Source organism: Melitaea cinxia, chromosome 11, assembly GCF_905220565.1.
Source record: "Melitaea cinxia chromosome 11, ilMelCinx1.1, whole genome shotgun sequence".
Classification (NCBI taxonomy): domain Eukaryota; kingdom Metazoa; phylum Arthropoda; class Insecta; order Lepidoptera; family Nymphalidae; genus Melitaea; species Melitaea cinxia.
Genome location: NC_059404.1, coordinates 4,045,177 through 4,064,560, shown reverse-complemented (window position 1 = coordinate 4,064,560; position 19,384 = coordinate 4,045,177). Strand labels below are relative to the sequence as shown.

At 33.9% G+C, this 19,384-nt stretch overlaps 1 protein-coding gene and 1 long non-coding RNA gene across 2 annotated transcripts in view; one reads left to right on the top strand and one right to left on the bottom strand.

The window, feature by feature from the left end:
* LOC123657829 (progestin and adipoQ receptor family member 4) overlaps positions 1 to 19,073 on the top strand; it is a 119,673-nt gene extending 100,600 nt beyond the window's left edge. Inside the window, exons 4-6 of the mRNA XM_045593338.1 lie at positions 1,679 to 1,816; positions 16,423 to 16,563; positions 18,936 to 19,073. Coding sequence (XP_045449294.1) covers positions 1,679 to 1,816; positions 16,423 to 16,563; positions 18,936 to 19,001 — 345 coding nt within the window. The 3' untranslated portion in view covers positions 19,002 to 19,073. The remainder of the gene's footprint in view (positions 1 to 1,678; positions 1,817 to 16,422; positions 16,564 to 18,935) is intronic.
* LOC123657830 lies at positions 10,271 to 17,971 on the bottom strand. Its single transcript, XR_006743776.1, has 3 exons — positions 17,945 to 17,971; positions 13,372 to 13,377; positions 10,271 to 10,520 (listed from the first exon to the last, which is right to left on the bottom strand). It is a non-coding gene; the product is annotated as an uncharacterized LOC123657830 (long non-coding RNA).
* Positions 19,074 to 19,384: the final 311 nt, after the last annotated feature.

Genomic DNA, 19,384 nt, shown 5'->3' with positions numbered 1-19,384 from the left:
AGTTTTCGTTAGCCTAAACCACGACTCGTAATTAATATTAAGCTTATTGGCGTTAAACTTTAAAAAATTTAGGATTTATTTTTATACTTCTTTTTCCTATACATGAAAATAATAATAAAATAATTCAATATTTACTAAATAAATTGTTAAATCAAAGGTTTTATATACAATTTCGATTTTTAATATATCCATATCAACTTTCTTAAATACCCAGACGACTCTACTTACTTTGACTTCATTAATTGACTAGGTGAAAACAAATAATTTAACTTTACAAAATATATATATAAATTCTTCAGCTTTGTAAAATAAGTGTAGTTTTACTCGTAAAAATATTTTAATCAATTAACAAACTTTTACATATTTTATACGAATCTATTCGTATGTCATTAGTTACCTGACGAAAGTGATGATTACGAGAAGAGTAATTAATTTTAGTTTTTGTATTAATATGGGTATTATTATAACAATTTTAACCGACTTTAAAAAAGTAGGAGATTACTCAATTCGACCATACATTTTTTTAATGTATGTTCTGGATAACTTCGTCATTTATGAACCGATTTTTATAATTCTTTTTTGTTAGAAAGGAGATAACCTAAGTGTGGTACCATGATAAGGAAACCAGAATCTGATGATGGGATCCCAGAGAAATCGAGGGAAACCCTTGAAAATCGTAATGACGACTAGTGCGTTTATTATCTTTTCTCGTCTACTTACGTTGTAATTATATTACTTACTTTACGTTGTAATAATACATTACTTGTAGATGTAATTGAAGTCGCTTTTTTTTGTTTGCGAGCAAACACTTATGTTCCACTACAATGAGTTACAACGTGATGTTTTATTGCCTATTATTTACCTAACTACAAAACTTATATAAAGTATTAAAACCGAGCTGTAAAAAATATATTTCGAAAAAAAACGTTTTTTAACAACAGTTATAATCATTAAATTGATAACCGTCTCCTTTTAACATAAAAATATTGTATCACGTACTTTTTTTAGTATACTTTAAATACAATTTTTAGTTAACTTTTTATGTATCTCTTCAACTGGAGTGTGCAAAAATATTGACTCCAAAAGTAAACGAAAGTAGGTTTTTGAACGCTACATATTTATACCATTGATATAACTTAATTAGAATTTATTGTAAGAAAAATCTATAAATGATAGACTCTAGTAAAATTTGTGGTGTCTTAGAACAAAAAGGCAAAGAAAACAACTATTGACACAGACTTCAGCCGTTGACTTTTTGTATCAACGACACTAACACTAACAGGTCTAAATCTGGACATTCAAAAATATTTTTATGGAGTCCCTATAACAAATGCGTAAGCCAAAAGTGTAGTTTGGTCGAACATGCCGCGAGAACTACTGATTGAATTTGAATGAAACTTGCCATTTTTGAGTCTATATGAGCTATAACATGAGGTATGTGCTATAGCACTGATTGTTTTTACGTCTAGGCATTATAGTATTCTAATGGAAAAAGATATATTAATATCAGTTTAGCAGATATTAAGTACGATTTGAATCAAAATGTAATAATTCCTGATAATGGAAACCTTCTTATTTATCCATGTTGCCATCACAACTCTAAATAAAGTTATTTTTACATATTATTATTATATGATTACATATTATTATTATATTAATATATTACATACTATTGCAGGCGATGCGAGCTTGGTCTCCGTGGGAGCGACGGTTGTGCTTTGCGGCGCCCTTTTGCATGAGGCTACTGCTAGCGGGCGCTAGGGCGGCGCGGCTTGGCGGCGGCGACCCGCACGCTATCCTGCATGTATTCTTACAAGTAAATGTTTTTTATACAACTAGGTCGACAAACAAGCGATGCGACGCACCATATGATGGTAAGCGATTACTGTAGCCTTTCGACGTCTGCAATACGAGAAGTATCGCAAGCGTGCTACTGACCCTATCCCCAATTACCCCTAGGAGCTCTGGTCACCATACTCACCAAAAAGAAAAAAGCTCTTAAAAACAGGATTTTTATTAGCTGTGATCTTCTGTAAGGTCGAGGTACTACCCCAGTCGGGCTGCTCCATATTTTGAGCAGGAAATTTCCTGCTGTACCCTACCTAAATTAATAAATAACATACAATACCTAATATTTTATGGATAAATGTAGATAGAGACATTTGATGAGTAGTTTTAGGTTTTATTTGTTTGGCACCATTCCTCCCACTCGCCGCCGGGGTGATAGAGCGCTCATAGTGCCCGTAGGCGCTCTGTGGATGAAGGTGGCCCGCACATGTCGGGCCAACCGTCGGGGCGTCGCGGTAGCATACGGAAGCGATCCCGTGGCGCCCCGCTATGACGATGAGGGCACCGCTGGGTTTTAGTGGGAAGTCTGGGTTGGCCAGGAGTCCTACATTCTCGCCAGCCTCGTCAACGGGGTGCGTAAGTGCTCCCGATTTGTCGACGTTCGCTCAATAACCATCCGATAGCAATACCTTCTTCATTTCCTTCCTTTGCTTCGCATTCATATTCTCAACCACTGGAACTATCCCAACAATATATTTTATAATTGATAAATTATAATAAAACACAGATTATTCTACAGAATCTACATTCCGAATCAATGATAGCTTCAATATTTATTCAAATTTTGAATTAATTGAGATGTTTATAATGAAACTTTCTATGTGTAGATTTAGAATAATACAGACTACTTTTATCCTGAAATTGACATTAAGACTTAAGACTCACCATACAACTGTTATTTAAAACCAATACAACTGTTATTTAAAACCAATCTATAATCTATAATATATATAAACGCGAAAGGTCATTCATCACGAAATCTCCGAAACTATAACACCTACAAACTTGAAATTTGGCAGGTAGGCTCCTTATAGGACGTAGACATCCGCTAAGAATCATCCGGATTTTACGAAACTCAACCCCTAAAGGGGTAAAATAGGGGTTGGAAGTTTGTATGAGAGTCCCATGTTTTTGAAGTAAGAGACTTGAAATTTAAAACGTATGCTCTGTAGATGGTGAAAAGGTGTGTAAATAATGTATCTTTAGAAATCAACTCCCTTTTGGGGTTAAAACGGGGGATGTTACGTTGACTCACTCATCACGAAATCTCCGAAACTATAACAGCTATAAACTTGAAATTTAGCAGGTAAATTTTCTTATAAGACGTAGACATCCGCTAAGAACGGATTTTACGATAATCGATCCCTAAGGGGATAAAACGAGGGTTAGAAGTTTATATGAAAGTCCTTTGTTTTAGAAGTAAAGAGACTTGAAATTTAAAATGTATGCTCTATAGATGATGAGGAGGTGTCCAAATAATGCATCGTAATCTATATATATATATATAAAAGAAAGGTCACTGATTCACTCATCACGAGAACTCAAAAACCCGCTGGATGGCTATCCATCCAGGATGGACAAAGATGAAATTTGGCAGGGAGGTAGATTATAGTTAGTAGACATCCGCTAAGAGCGGATTTTGCGATATTCACCGCTAAGGTGGTTTTATTGGAGTTGATAGTTTGTATGAAACATATACAGCAGCTAAAAGTTCGCCTGATAGGTTATTTATACTGCAGCCTGAAAATAAAACTAAAAATGTGATGTATAGAAAGGTTTTATAAAAACAACTATTAAATTATACTAAATTGTGCCTTTTTACAAGTTACTCAGTGTGATAAGCATTTCAAGTGACTAAAATAAAAAAATAAATTGCATTAAACATCTTAATAGAATCGCATATCTTCATAACCACGCGGACGTAGTCGCGGGTAACAGTTGGTGTATTATAAAACAAAGTCCCCAAAAGTGTATGTGATCGATTCCCTCAAAATCTACTGAACGGATTTTCATGCGGTTTCAACAATAGAGAGAGGGCTTCGAGAGGAAGATTTACGGAACGGCTAAGCCAATTTTGATGAGAGTTTCACTGGAAGTTTGCCGGGAAAACTTTGTGACACACTGATTTCAACGCGGGCGAAGCCGCGGGCACTGCTAGTATGTATATAAAAATAATCTAATATCTAAAAATCTTGTAACACGATGTTTGTGGTTGCACTCCTCCAATCCGATTTTTATGCAGTTTTATATATACATATACTCGTATGTATAATCGGCAGGTGTGAGAATAGATCGTAGAGGTGCCGTTACCGGTACGTAGGTTATTAGGGCGACCCTAATTGTTTTTTTTTTTTGACATTTTTTTGAGTTTTATTTTATATGACAGAACAACGTTTGCTGTAAGTCATATAATAGTATACATACGTACATTACGTACATTACTTTTCGATTGATTTCGACAAATTTCTTTTTATTTTTACCAATTTATATCTTAACTATTTTCTAAATAAGGCATAATGCTGCAAGGAAATCGTTACGTTAATTATATATTATATAACATTGAATTTAACATTCGGTTATCTCTAACCTTGGTCGATTTTATATAAGCTTTACAGATAAAAGTAGGCTACTTTTACATAAATATTACGATTTATACAAAGATTTACTTTAAGAACTTAAAAAAAAAACAAGTTCACGGGTTTATGCAGTGGTTATTGGCTATTGCGATAATGGTCAAATTATTATTATTCGGTTTCAGACAGCCTTAGCAGGTCTAAAATGCGATTTGTTCAACAATGCATTAAGCCCTCAACTCTATTATGATATTACAATTTGATAAGAGGTCCCATTAAATATAGATAAGTTACTAAATTCTTAATATATCGATAGAGTGGGCTATTTTAAGATTTAGAATTTTAATTTGCCACCCCATAAATCAAGGGAAAAGCCAATAGAAGCGCATATATTAGGGATGTGACAATTTGGGAAATATCCATTTTTTCGGCTGATCTTATTTGTGTCATCCGGATTATAATTTAATATCATCCGTATTAGTATTTAAGAATACACTTGGAACACATAAAACAGGAAAATTTTAAGTATTAATTAATATATGGTATATCTTTTTATATTTGCGGTTTCGATTTTAAAATGGAGAAATAATAGCATCAATAAAATTAAAGCGTAAACAAAATATGAATAATGGAAATATATTGTCTTTGTCTGTCTGTCCTACGCTCTAAAAAGTCTACTTGTGTATTATAGGTTATAAGAAGTCAAACTATACTGAAAATAAATACATTTTTTATATTCTTAATTGCACTTAAAAAAAGAAACAAGTAAATATCATATTTACAAAGAAAATTGGCAAGGGCGAACTTATCTCTAGAAGAGATCTCTACCAGTCTACCCATGGTGGTGAGAATTGCTGTTATCGCGGGGCACAGAAGTGCAAGAGTGATCAATAATAATAATTTTAAATCTATAAACTTATTAATAAATTTACATGAACACGTGCATACATACATAAAATACATATATACATAAAATACATACATACATAAATAAATACACACATTGAGAGTATATCCATTATGAGAGGTTCCTGAATTCGGAGAAAGGATGATTTCTTAGCTTGTCCTTAAGAGCATAAATTGAAGTGCTTTCTTGGATCACTTTTGGTAAACAATTATGTAAGAAGTTATATAAGATAAGAGAAGTTATATATAAAGTGTTATGTCTGGGGACTTCAAGCATTGATGTGATGCAAGACCTCCTAGAACGTGTTGGGGTAGGAAGAAGATGGAAGCGGGACCGAAGGTAGGAGAGAGCATTTTGATCATAGAGTTTGTTATAAAGAAAAGAAAAGATGTGCATATCTCGGCGAAGATGGATTGGGAGTCACTTAAGTTGAGTACGAAATTGGGAAACGTGATCATATTTTCGTAAACCAAAGATAAAGCGTATCGCAAGATTTTTTAGACGCTCTAATTTATTAAGTAGCTCTTGTGTCACATCTAAACACACATCTGTATAGTCGAGGATAGGTAAAAGAAGGGATTGCCCAAGCACAAATTTGGTTTTAGGTGGAAGAAAGTATTCAAGACGCTTAAGAGAGTGGAAAGTGTAGTGCATCCTTTTGCTGACTTCGCTGACATGAGCTATCCAAGATAAGTTTTTATCCAAATTCAAGCCTAAGTTTTTTACTTAATTTATGTAAAATTAATTACACAAAATGTAATGTAAAATGATTTTTATATACACTTATTAAAGTGGTACAGGATTATGTCTACTTAGTCCATACAATCCAATTAGGACGAAACAACTACGAATCGGGATGTTTGGCGCAAACTTAGTAGAAGTGACTTACACATGGCAAGCACAGTTTCATATACTTATAAAATATCATCTAAAAGTTTAACTACAAAAAATTGATATGAAAATAATAAATATGTTTAGTTTATTTTATATATTATACACAAAAACAGTAAACCATTGTAGTATTAGAAATGAATTAGTCAAGTGTCTGCAGAAATTAATACTATACCTAAATGTTGAGTTAATGCATTTGTTTAAAATACACTATTTCTACAATTCCCCGTACATGTTTTAAGTATTTAAAGATTTCATACACTAAAAATACGTACACAAATATGATAATTTTGTATTTAATTATAATTGTGTTTGCTCGCAAACGAAAAAAAAACCGACTTCAATTACATCGACGAGTAATATAACGTAGATCGACGAAAAAATAGTCAAGTAACTGCGCGTTATCAAAGATTACTCAAAAAGTAGTTATCAGATCTCAATAAAATTTATATGTGACTACATGACAAACATCAGCTTTCGATTAAATTAAAAATTATTAAAATCGGTACACCCAGTAAAAAGTTATTGCGGATTTTCAAGAAGTTCCCTCGATTTCTCTCGGATCCCATCATCAGATCCTGGTTTTCTTATCATGATACTAAACAAAGGATATCTTCTTTCCAACAAAAAAAGAATTATCAAAATCGGTACACCAAGTAAAAAGTTATTGCGGATTTTCAAGAATTTCCATCAATTTCTCTGGGATCCCATCATCAGATCCTGGTTTCCTTATCATGGTACTAAACTTGGGATATCGTCTTTCAAACAAAAAAAGAATTATCAAAATCGGTACATCCAGTAGAAAGTTATGTGGTATAATACAACGTAGGTCGACGAAAAAAGCGTCAAGTAAAAACGCATTATTAGATATAGCTCGAAAAGTAGTTGTTAGATCTCAAATAAATTTAAATGGGACCAATTGGCACACACCACCATTCGATTAAAGGCAAATTTGTCGAAATCGCTCCACCCAGTCAAAAGTTCTGATGTAACATACATTAAAAAAAAAAAAAATACAGTCGAATTGAGAACCTCCTCCTTTTTTGGAAGTCGGTTAAAAAACGTAGACTATTTTTTACCCTACCACAGACCACAGAAATACTACCGTTTGGTATACGATTGCCTTAGCTTATAGACGCCTGCAAGACTACAAGCATAGCTTGTGCGTTGCCACAAATTAAATTTAATTGGGACCACATGACAAGCACCTTTCATCCATTTAGTAAAAATCTTTGAGGTAACACAAAAAAAAAATACAGTCTTATTGATAATCTCCTCCTTTTTTGAAGTCGGTTAAAATAAAGATAAGATACATCACAAACTATAAAACAACCGAAGTTTATCTAATATATATTTTAACTAGATTCGATCAATTCAAATTTAATTTTGTATCAGTAAAAAGGCACAGTAAATCTGAATCATTTTTCAGAAAAATATTTTATATATTATAGATGGTTAAATAATAAAAACAAACATTTGAAAACAAAGGAACTTTTTTAAAATATACATAATTCATCATTGCACTTTTAAAAAAATAGTAAATAAAGTTAACAAAAAGTATACGGGTTTATCATGCGCATTTGTGGTCGCCTAGAATGTTCTAAAGTGTCATATAACAAAAACATCATATTTAAATACTGTCCTCTCATTGTTTTATTAGTCACAATATAATAATTATTTAATGTGCGATACTATCCTACACGTGACCTGATAATTCGTAGAGAGACTTGCTGGTAGATATATGTACGCAGAGATAATTTCACAGATGCGTCACATCTATTAGCACCATCACAAACCCAGATATCTTTTCGAAATGACTATTTTCGATATAACGAACTATATTTATTTTTCGCCTTATAAAGCTTTCACTACACCAAAGGAATCGGTACCGAAAATAGACCAATACTTATTGGTGCAATTATATTCTTGTATTTAAAAAAAAAATAAAAAAAGATTGTCTAAGAAGAAGTTTTGTTGAAATTTTGTGGCAATGAGCGGTAAATCTATGTATTATATTTATAGCAACAAATGTATGGGACATTATAGTAGCAGATCAAAAAACTTATCGCCTAGCAATATATGTATATCAACCAATTAAATAATTTTGACATCAAATAATCTTTTACAAATATTTCCACAGATAACCTAATAGTTTATACTGTTTCTTCTCAGATGTTAGACAAAAAAGTTGTTTAGTACCCAAACAAACAATTTTCACATTAAATATACTGATTAAACATCAAATTAATTACTCGTGCAGCATGTTTTCTATTAAGCATCTCAACACTTGCTTCACACAAAATACTAAAAATTTCAAATGACACTCTCAGCAAAGTATGTTTTTTTATAAAATTATTTCGTATAGATGAGTAGTAAATAGAATTTTATAAATAATGCTTAGCACGGAATACATAATTATAATTCGAACTTCCTTATCACATTGCCTCGAAGTTATGAATATCACCATGTGGATTTCAGGCAATCTAATATAAGGCAAAGTTGTTAGAAAAAAACGGATAAGTTCCGTTCCGTTGGATTAGTGCAGGGAAACTGCATAAATAGAAAAAAGAAAGGTACTGCCAATATTTGCTAGTTAATTAAGATTACGTCAAATTAGGGGTTTTTTATTATAAAAAGAAATTATTAGAAACTGACTAAAATAATGTTTTTATTTTTCTTATAAATAAATTAAAATGTTTGTCTGATCTTTGATCTTAAAATACCTTTAGCCTAACTAAAGTATTACCGATATTTTATTTTTTTTCCTCATTAGCACTTAGTCACAAATAATGAAATTGCTTTTTGTATTCAATTGAGCCTTAGCCGATATTAAAATTTTAATATGTACGTAAAAATAACATAAAACTGGTAAGTATTTTATGGTTTCTTAAAATATTTACTTGAAGGTGACGATGAATATAAAAGTTGATTTGTTATACTTCATCGTTACCCGCTGTCTGTATGCTTAGATCTTTCAAACTACGCAACAGATTTTAATGCGGGTTTCTTTAGTAAATAGAGTGATTCCAGAGAAAGGTTTATATGTATAATTCATGCATAATATAGTAGAGGAACACTGATAATTTTTGCAACAGCGCGAAGCCGGGGCGGGTCGCTAGTATCCTATATAATAATAAACGCTTCACACTCAACTGCCTCTTGTAAGATTTTCTCCTGTGTCAGGAGTCCGGAAACACACACAATACACAAGTACAAACACCCAGACCACGACAAAAATATTTATGGCCAATACAAATGTCTGTGTGAGCGGGGATTGAACCCGCAACCGCCAGCGCAACAGCTAGTGCTGTGACCACTTCGTCAAAGCGTCGTCAAAATGTTTTTTTTTAATGTACACAGTTTGATTATCGATTAAGTTATATTTTAAATAGATGTTATAAAGAGTAAAATTGAATATCATTTATTTAGTGTGTATGAAGAGTTATCTCCAAATTATTTCATTTATCTTGCGTTACCTACCGATTTTGATAATTCTCTTTTTGTTGGAAAGGAAATATACCAAGGGTGGTACCATGGTAAGGAAACCAGGATCTGATGATGGGATCCCAGAGAAATAGAGGGAAACTCTCGACAAATTTAATGACGACTAGTGCGTTTGTTAATTTTTTTTCATCTACTTACGTTGTATTTACTTATCGATGTAATTGAAGACGGTTTTTTTCGTTTGCGAGTAAACACAATTATGCCATTAAAAGTGCTAGCACAGACCGTTTACTTCACTACAAAACCCCGAGTAGACTTGTTGATATTGATCACTCTGTAATCAATTCGTGGTCATTTAATTGTGTTTGTTATTAAACAAAAAAAAAACTTCTTCTGTAAACATCAACCAATAAAAAATGAACAACTTTACCGACGTCGACGTCGAAAAAATAGTCAATTAAATATACATTACTAGGCATAGCTCAAAAAGTACTCATCGGACCGTGCTCTATTTAAATGGGACCACACGACAAGTATATTGTAATATGTATTCTTTTTATATTTTGAATTATGTTTTGTTATTATATGTCACTTCATTAAAATTATTGAGAAGTCAAACAATAGTTTTATTCTAAAAATATTAAAATATTTACTACAATTCGCTATCAGCACGAATTTGATGAGCTAGTTTAGGTTATAAGTGTCTAGCTATTAAAAATATAGAATAGTAATATACATTTTTATGAAATATGGATAGCAAAATGTTAAATATGCGGCAGTCTTCTTTTCCTTTTTCGTGGCTCAGCCTAAGTAAACGTGAAGACTATGGTGAGTGGAAATTTAAGATAAAAATGTATCTTATGCAGGAAAAGTTGTGAGAAACGATCTGTGGCTATCCTGATGGCGATCAAACTAGTTTAGAAACGAGAACTCGTAATGACCAGTTGGCCCTTGCCAAAATTTGCACGACCCTTAATGGTCCTGCAATAACCCATGTAACAAAATGCAAAAGTGCTTCTGAGGCTTGGCAGGCACTTGCAGCTGCATACGAAGATAAAAGTATGGGCAGAAGATTATCACTTGAGCGTAGATAATATCGTTTAGAATTAAAGGATTTTGATAACAATATTGAGGAATATATAGATGCAGTATTGGCTACGGCTCAAGACCTATCTGATATAGGTAAAGATATCGAGGATGCTTCTCTTGCTGCAATAATATTAGGTGGTCTTACAGAGAGATATGTTCCGCTAATTATGACTTTGGAAAATTCTAATACTCAAATAACTACTGAATTAGTTAAAGGAAGATTGCTGAGTGAAGTTTCCGAACAAAATATTGAATTAATGAATAATATAAATGGTGCTTTGCGTACATTAGAACAGAGTACAAGTTTAACTCCAGCTACTAAGAGCTCACAGAAACGTAAAAACAAGATAGTGTGTTATAACTGTAAAGAGCCCGGTCATAAATCACCGGACTGTCCTCACAAAAATAAGGACAATAAAGGAGCTAACGCAGTTACATTGTCTTCGGCACTAAATATTGTTCAGAAGGAACAACGAGATATTTAGTACATTGATTCTGGAGCAACCAATCATATGACTTCTAGGGAAGATGTTTTGCAAAATATCAAGAAGTTATATACAGAGGCTAGTAAAGTTACAGTTGCAAATGGAGAAAAGGTAGACTGTACAGGAGTTAGTGAAGTTAAGTTTAGTACTAAAGATGGCATTGTAGGTACAATTTCTAATGTATCAATTGTCCCAAAACTGAATTCAAACCTTATATCTGTAAAAAGGCTGTAGATAAGGGTTTTACTGTAGTTTTTGATAAAGAAGGTTGTAATTTTTACACTGATTTTTCTTGTACAGGTAATATAGTTTTACACGGTTCTATTCATGGAGGTTTATATACTTTGGATTGTTCAATAAATACGTCTGAAGATTTGTCGGCCAATACTGTGCATTCAGGTTCATTAAAATATCGCCTGTGGCATAAACGTCTCGGACATCTTTGTCAGTACGGTATGAATAACCTTAAACAGGGACAAGCTATAGGACTGGAATACGATGAGGTCGATAAAGAACCTTGTGTAAGTTGTTTTGAAGGTAAGCAAAGTAGGAAACATTTTAAAACTATTGCTTGCAAGAAATCTACCTCTTTATTAGAAATTATTCATTCAGATATTTGCGGACCTATGTCTGAAGTTTCTTTTCAAGGAAACAGATATGTCATTTTCTTTATAAATGATTATTCACGTAGTCTTTGCTTATTTTATGTCAACAAAGGCAGAAGTGATAAGTAAGTTTTGCGAGTTTCAGTCTTATGTTGAGACTCAAACTGGGTCTAAGATTAAGATATTAAGGACCGACAATGGGTCTGAATATGTTAATAAACAGTTTGAAAATTATTTGACTTCAAAAGGGATAGAACATCAGACATCTGTTCCTTACAGTCCTCAGCAAAACGGTATCGCAGAAAGGACTAATCGTTCTATAATAGAAAAAGCTCAACCAATGTTGCCGGGAAGTTCATTATCTAAAGCCTGTTGGCAAGATGCTGTTGATACAGCTGTATATCTGAAAAATAGAAGTCCTCACATAGCGTTAAAAACACACACACACCTTTTGAAAAATGGACAAGAAATAAGCCAAATATTTCAAAGTTGCGTGTGTTTGGTTGTCGAGCGCTAGTTCAGATACCTTCCTGTCATAGGAAGAAGTTAGATCTAAAAGCTGCTCAATATATTTTTGTTGGGTACACAAATGATCCAAATGGTTACATGTTTAGGAATGTTCTTTATCCTAGAAGGTTAATAAAGGCCAGAGATGTTACATTTTTTGAAGAATGTTTTACAGATATTAAGTCTTCGTTGTCGGAAAATGTAGAAACGTGTTAGCCTATACCCATAATAGTATCAACTGAATCACACCGAAGAATCTTCGCCAAGACAGGTTGAACCTGACTCGGTAGGAGTTGAGCCTGTGGAAAATTCTAACCCTGATGATAGTTTTTCTGATGCAGTTGATGATAGTTTTCAAAATCATTCTACACAGCAATTCCAAAGTACTAGTAGAGAACAAGATGATACTGGTTGTAGATATCCTCTACGAAGTAGACTGCGTAATCTAAAAACGGAGTTAATTGATACTGACGAACCTATTTGTTACGCTGATGCTCTGAATTCAGATCAACGCAATAATTGGATAAAAGCTATGAATGATGAATATCAAAGTTTAATTAAAAAGGGTACATGGGTTCTAGTAGATAAACCAAACAAAAAAGTTATTCTTTGTAAGTGGGTTTACAAAATCAAAAGAAATGAACAAGGTAATCCGATAAAGTACAAAGCGCGATTGGTTGCAAAAGGTTTCAAACAAGTAGCAGGGGTTGATTATGACGAAACTTTCTCTCCTGTAGTGCGACATTCGTCTCTGCGAATGCTGTTGGCATTGGCAGCGGAGATGAATCTAGATATACATCACTTAGATGTAGATACTGCATTTTTAAACGGAGATCTAGAAGAAGAAGTTTACATGTTTCAACCACAAGGTTTTAACACTGAAGATGAAAAGGTTTGTTTGCTAAAGAAATCCTTATATGGATTAAAACAAGCTCCACGAGCTTGGAATTTAAAATTAAATACAACTTTATCTTCTTTGGGTTTTAAACAAACTCCTTCAGAACCTTGTGTATATACGAAACTTTTTGCTAAAGGTTTTGTGATATTGGCAGTATACGTTGATGACATTTTAATTTTTCACAATAGTGACGAAATATTCGACAGTGTCAGAAACGATCTTAACAAATTTTTCTCTGTCAAAGATTTAGGAAAAATCAAATATTTCCTTGGCTTAAATATACAAAAATGTGGAAATACTGTTAAATTGAGTCAGCACAGTTATATACGCGATGTCTTACGGCAGTACAATATGTGTGATTGTAAATCTGCACAAACTCCATTGACTACAAATAAGTTGGTTCCTGCAAAACATTGTGAGTCAATATATCCATATGATGATGGGTAGTCTGATGGGTAGTCTGATGTATATAGCAGTAAACTCTCGACCAGATATTTCATTTGCTGTTAGTTATCTGAATCAGTTTAATACTAAGTTTGGTAAGACGCACTGGTTAGCTGTAAAACGCGTATTACAGTATTTAAAAGGGACTATCGATTATAGTATTTGTTACAAGAAGACTGGGAAGTATCTTGCTTGTTTTACAGACGCAGATTTTGCAAATGATTGCTTAGATCGTCGCTCATATACCGGTTTTTATACTGAGTTTGGAGGAGGCCCTGTGTCGTGGGAGTCTAAGAAACAACCCACAGTAGCGCTTTCTTCTGCAGAAGCAGAGTACATGGCATTGAGTTCCTGTGCTAAAAAAGCCGTGTATTTACGTCGTTTCCTGTCAGAGATAAGTAATATTTCTAAGGCGAAAGTAACAATTCCTTCGTTTCGCCGACGATATTGTCATCTTTACGGAGACGCTGGATGAGTTAGGCCAAATGCTGGCCGGCCTAAACGAGTCCTCTCGACGTGTCGGTCTCTGTATGAACTTGGATAAGACGAAAGTTATGTTTAACAACCAAGTCATACCGATACCGGTATCGGTCGATGGTACCCTTCTCGAGGTTGTTCAGGATTATATTTACCTAGGCCATACTATCCAACTAGGCCGCAACAACTTCGAGAAGGAGGCCGATAGGAGGATTCGGTTGGGCTGGGCGGCGTTTGGCAGACTCCGTCGAGTCTTCACTTCGAAGATTCCGCAATGCTTGAAGACAAAAGTTTTCGAGCAATGCGTCCTGCCTGTGTTAACATACGGAGCCGAGACGTGGACACTGACCAAGGGACTGGTCCACAAGTTTAAAGTCGCTCAACGTGCAATGGAACGGGCTATGCTTGGGGTCTCTCTCAAAGACAGGATTAGAAATGAGACTATCCGCGAGAGAACGAAAGTAACCGACATAGCCCACAGAATTAGCAAGTTGAAGTGGCAGTGGGCTGGTCATCTGTGTCGCAGGACCGATGGCCGTTGGAGTAGACGGGTCCTAGAGTGGAGACCGCGTCTTGGCAAACGCAGTGTGGGACGTCCTCCGGCCCGTTGGACCGACGATCTACGTAAGATTGCCGGTGTAGGCTGGATGAGGATTGCGGAAGACCGGGATATGTGGCGCGAACTTGGGGAGGCCTATGTCCAGCAGTGGACTGCGATAGGCTGAAGTGAGTGAGTGAGTGAAAGTAACAATTTATAATGATAGCCAGAGTGCACAAATATTGGCCAAGAATCCAATTCATCACAATCGTACAAAACATATCGATATACGATTTCACTTTATTCGTGAAAAGGTTTCAGATTGTACTATTCAATTAAAATATTTACCTACAGCCGATATGCCCGCTGATGTTTTAACTAAGCCTTTAAGGCATGTAGCTCATGATATTTGTGTAAAGGGCATATGTTTAACTGTATAGTACCCAAATTAGGCTAGTAGCCATTAAGTGGGCGTATGTTGTAATATGTATTCTTTTTATATTTTGAATTATGTTTTGTTATTATATGTCACTTCATTAAAATTATTGAGAAGTCAAACAATAGTTTTATTCTAAAAATATTAAAATATTTACTACAAAGTATTGAAAAGAAATCATCAGGATCAGATCAGTTAAAAGTTATCGGGAAACCCTGATAAAAAATAACAATTAAAAAAAAACATAAAGTCCGCCTGCGTGATGAACAACTAGTAGAAAATCAACTGAAAAGGCTGGAACAAGATAAAAATCAACAAGAGAGAAAATGATGAGTGACATATATATGCATACGATGTTGCATAAAATTTCGAAGGACTACCTATTGATATTTTAAGTGTACAGTACATAATGTTTGATATTGTTTCAATTTATTTCGCTGGCTTTGTATAATTATTGAATTTTTATCTTGTTCCAGTCTTTTCAGTTGATTTTCTATTAGTTGTTCTTCACGTATGTGGTTGATTTTGATTAGTTGTTCACTCGTTTTTTTTTTGTATGTCAATTCAAAATGTCGACAACGTGTAATAATCGTCACGTGACTTTTTAAATGTTTGCATCAAAAACTTAAGACTTCTTTCTAGCTCTGTGATGCTTTGTATTACTTAGTATTACTATTATATGTGTTATTTACGTTAATTACTTTCAACGCAGAACATTGGACAGGCTTCAATGTCGTTATAGGTCATGATGTTAAGTGGCTTAAAAATCAGTTGTACGGCTTCGCGGTGCGTGCAAGTAATTTATAATTTCAATACATTTACGGTTTTTTATTTATTATTTGAGCCTATATACTACTTTATTTCATTTTCTTTTATATAAACCATGTTGATTTTTGTGCAGAACGAAAGGAGATATCAATATAATATAAGGAATACTTCATCTCGTGGCTCTCTCTCTTAATACTCAACTCCCTAGGTACTACTATAATAACCAGCAATAAATAAAATGTAAGGACTCATCACGAAATATCCTGCTCAAAACCTAGAGCCGACTGGGGAAGTACATTACAGAAGATCACAGCTAAATAATACTGTTCACAACTAAAGTTCCTGTTGTGAGTAAATTGGAAAGAGCTCCCAGGGAGGGGAGGGTACATTGGTTGGCAATGCGCTTGCGATGTTTCTGGTGTTGCAGCGTATATGGGCTACGGTAACCGCTTACCATCAATAGGTGTATCGAAAAAAGGTTTTTTTTTAATTTATCTGTTCACAATTTCCAGGATGCGGTGTCGCTGGGCGGAGGCGTTATCGGGGCGCTGCACATCCCTGAGAAGTGGTTCCCGGGCTCCGTGGACTGCTGCCTTAACTCGCATAACATCATGCACGTGCTAGTTGTGCTGGCTGTGTACTCCATGCACCAGGTGACTGATAACAACAATAAATTTTTAAGTGTTCAAAATATAAGTAATAATGTTTAAGATCAGTCGTCTGTTCCTAAGACATGCATCTTAATGTTTGAGATAACAGCCGTTTGATATAGCAGAGGATCCTAAGTACGGTTGACATTCAGTCATCGGCGTACCTGAAGAATATTTTGATAATTATTTTTTTGTTGGAAAGGAGATATATAAACCTGGATCTGATGATGGGATCCCAGAGAAATCGAGGGAAACTATCGAAAATCGTAGTGACGACTAGTGCGTTTGTTAATTTTTTTCGTCTACTTACGTTGTATTTACTTATCGATGTAATTGAAGTCGGTTTTTTTTCGTTTGCGAGTAAACACAATTATGCCATTAAAAGTGCTTGCACAGACCATTTACTTCACTACAAAACTCCGACTAGACTTGTTGATATTGATCACTCTGTAATCAATTCGTGGTCATTTAATTGTGATTGTTATTAGACAAAAAAAACCTCTTCTGTAAACACCAACCAATAAAAAATGAACAACTTTACCGACGTCAACGTCGAAAAAATTGTCATTTAAATATACATTACTCGGCATAACTTAAAAAGTACTCATCAGATTTACGTTACAAAATTATACATTTTGATTTTAGAAATGGATGGGTACGTAAAGATCATCTTATACAGGGTGGCCGATCACTTGACGTCATAAAAAAAAATTTAGGTCCGGTATGTTGTGGGGTATCCGAATCACCCCCATGTATGTTACGCGATTTTTTATAGTTTAGGAGTTATGAATTTTTTTCGATTTTATGAGAAATTTCGACTTGACCATCTTAAAAAATTTCTAAAAAAAAAGAAAAATTTTTTTTAGAGTTTTATTTTTTGCAACTGAATTCGCATAAGTTGTACTTTTATGCATAAAATAATCAGCTTCGTAGCTTTGATGAAAGTTATGAAAATGTTGGTCTAAAGTCAAAAATCTACGTTCCGTGAATTAGGACTTAAATTTTCAACTTTAAATTAAAAATCTAAACAGGTGACCTTATGATTTCTTAGTTAGTTTTAAAAATGCGCCAGACTCTCAGCTTTCATAATAATAATAAAAAAGCCGTACTTAATATGGAAAATTTGGCTAAAATCGGTCTTCAAAGACAGCAAGGTGGAGAATTCTTAAAATTAGCCTATTGATTAAAAAAAGTTTTTTATCATTCCTAAGGCTAATTAATGATTAGAAAATGCTGGAAACCTATTGTGTTGGTTGGATAAGAAAAGTTTTAGACTTTTAAGTAAGAACAAGATCACAATGTTAAAATCATTTAATATTTTTAAAATTTATAATAAATGTTCAACGTGGCCACCTTCAGCAGCAATGAAATAACGAATGGTGACACGAGTAGCAGTAAACACAATGTGAGCACAACTGAGATCAGTAACTAACGAACTGGCTTTGATCGGTTGCGATCGGCCTCTTATGCCACCGAGAGTGAGGGAGATAGCAATATAGTTTCTTATCCTTTAACCCATTGTTATTGCAGGTAAAATTTGCCGTTTTTTACGATGGTATAGAATTTGTATTGTTTCTGGAGGTGGCCACGTTGAACATTTATTATAAATTTTAAAAATATTAAATGATTTTAACATTATGATCTTGTTCTTACTTAAAAGCCTAAAACTTTTCTTATCCAACCAACACAATAGATTTCCAGCATTTTCTAATCATTAATTAGCCTTAGGAATGATAAAAAACTTTTTTTAATCAATAGGCTAATTTTAAGAATTCTCCACCTTGCTGTCTTTGAAGACCGATTTTAGCCAAATTTTCCATATTAAGTACGGCTTTTTTATTATTATTATGAAAGCTGAGAGTCTGGCGCATTTTTAAAACTAACTAAGAAATCATAAGGTCACCTGTTTAGATTTTTAATTTAAAGTTGAAAATTTAAGTCCTAATTCACGGAACGTAGATTTTTGACTTTAGACCAACATTTTCATAACTTTCATCAAAGCTACGAAGCTGATTATTTTATGCATAAAAGTACAACTTATGCGAATTCAGTTGCAAAAAATAAAACTCTAAAAAAAATTTTTCTTTTTTTTTAGAAATTTTTTAAGATGGTCAAGTCGAAATTTCTCATAAAATCGAAAAAAATTCATAACTCCTAAACTATAAAAAATCGCGTAACATACATGGGGGTGATTCGGATACCCCACAACATACCGGACCTAAATTTTTTTTTATGACGTCAAGTGATCGGCCACCCTGTATATAAAACCATCTTATATACCGCGCAAAATATTTATTGGTTACTTTGATTTATAACTCCAAAAATTCTTTTGAATACTCTTTCAAAACAATTTTTTACAAATGTCGTTGTTGCAGGTAACAACAAAGGACTTGGCGTGGATGTCAAGCGTAGACTGCAGGGCGCCGCTCCGTCAGCTCTGACGCCAGCGCTTCTCGAACAATTACTGATAATTCTAACACTTGTTGTTGCAATCCTTGACGATCATAGGGACTAACTTGACGATAGCGAACAAGGTTATGTTACGAAATTAAAGCTAAAAAATGCTATCTTGTCAATATTAGAAAACGCACACAAGAAGGTTATACATACAAAATTACAAATGTTCGCTTTAATTTTTAACGCTTCTTTTTTCAATATTTGTCGCTATCACGACCCTAAATAATATATTAACAGTACGTATTTATGAAAATTTCAATTTGTCTACTACGATTACAAGAATACATTCTTGTGACATTGGTGACAGTCTTACAAATCTTATCCTTAATTATAGAACCAATGGCGTAGCGTGGATTTTTGTCGCCCG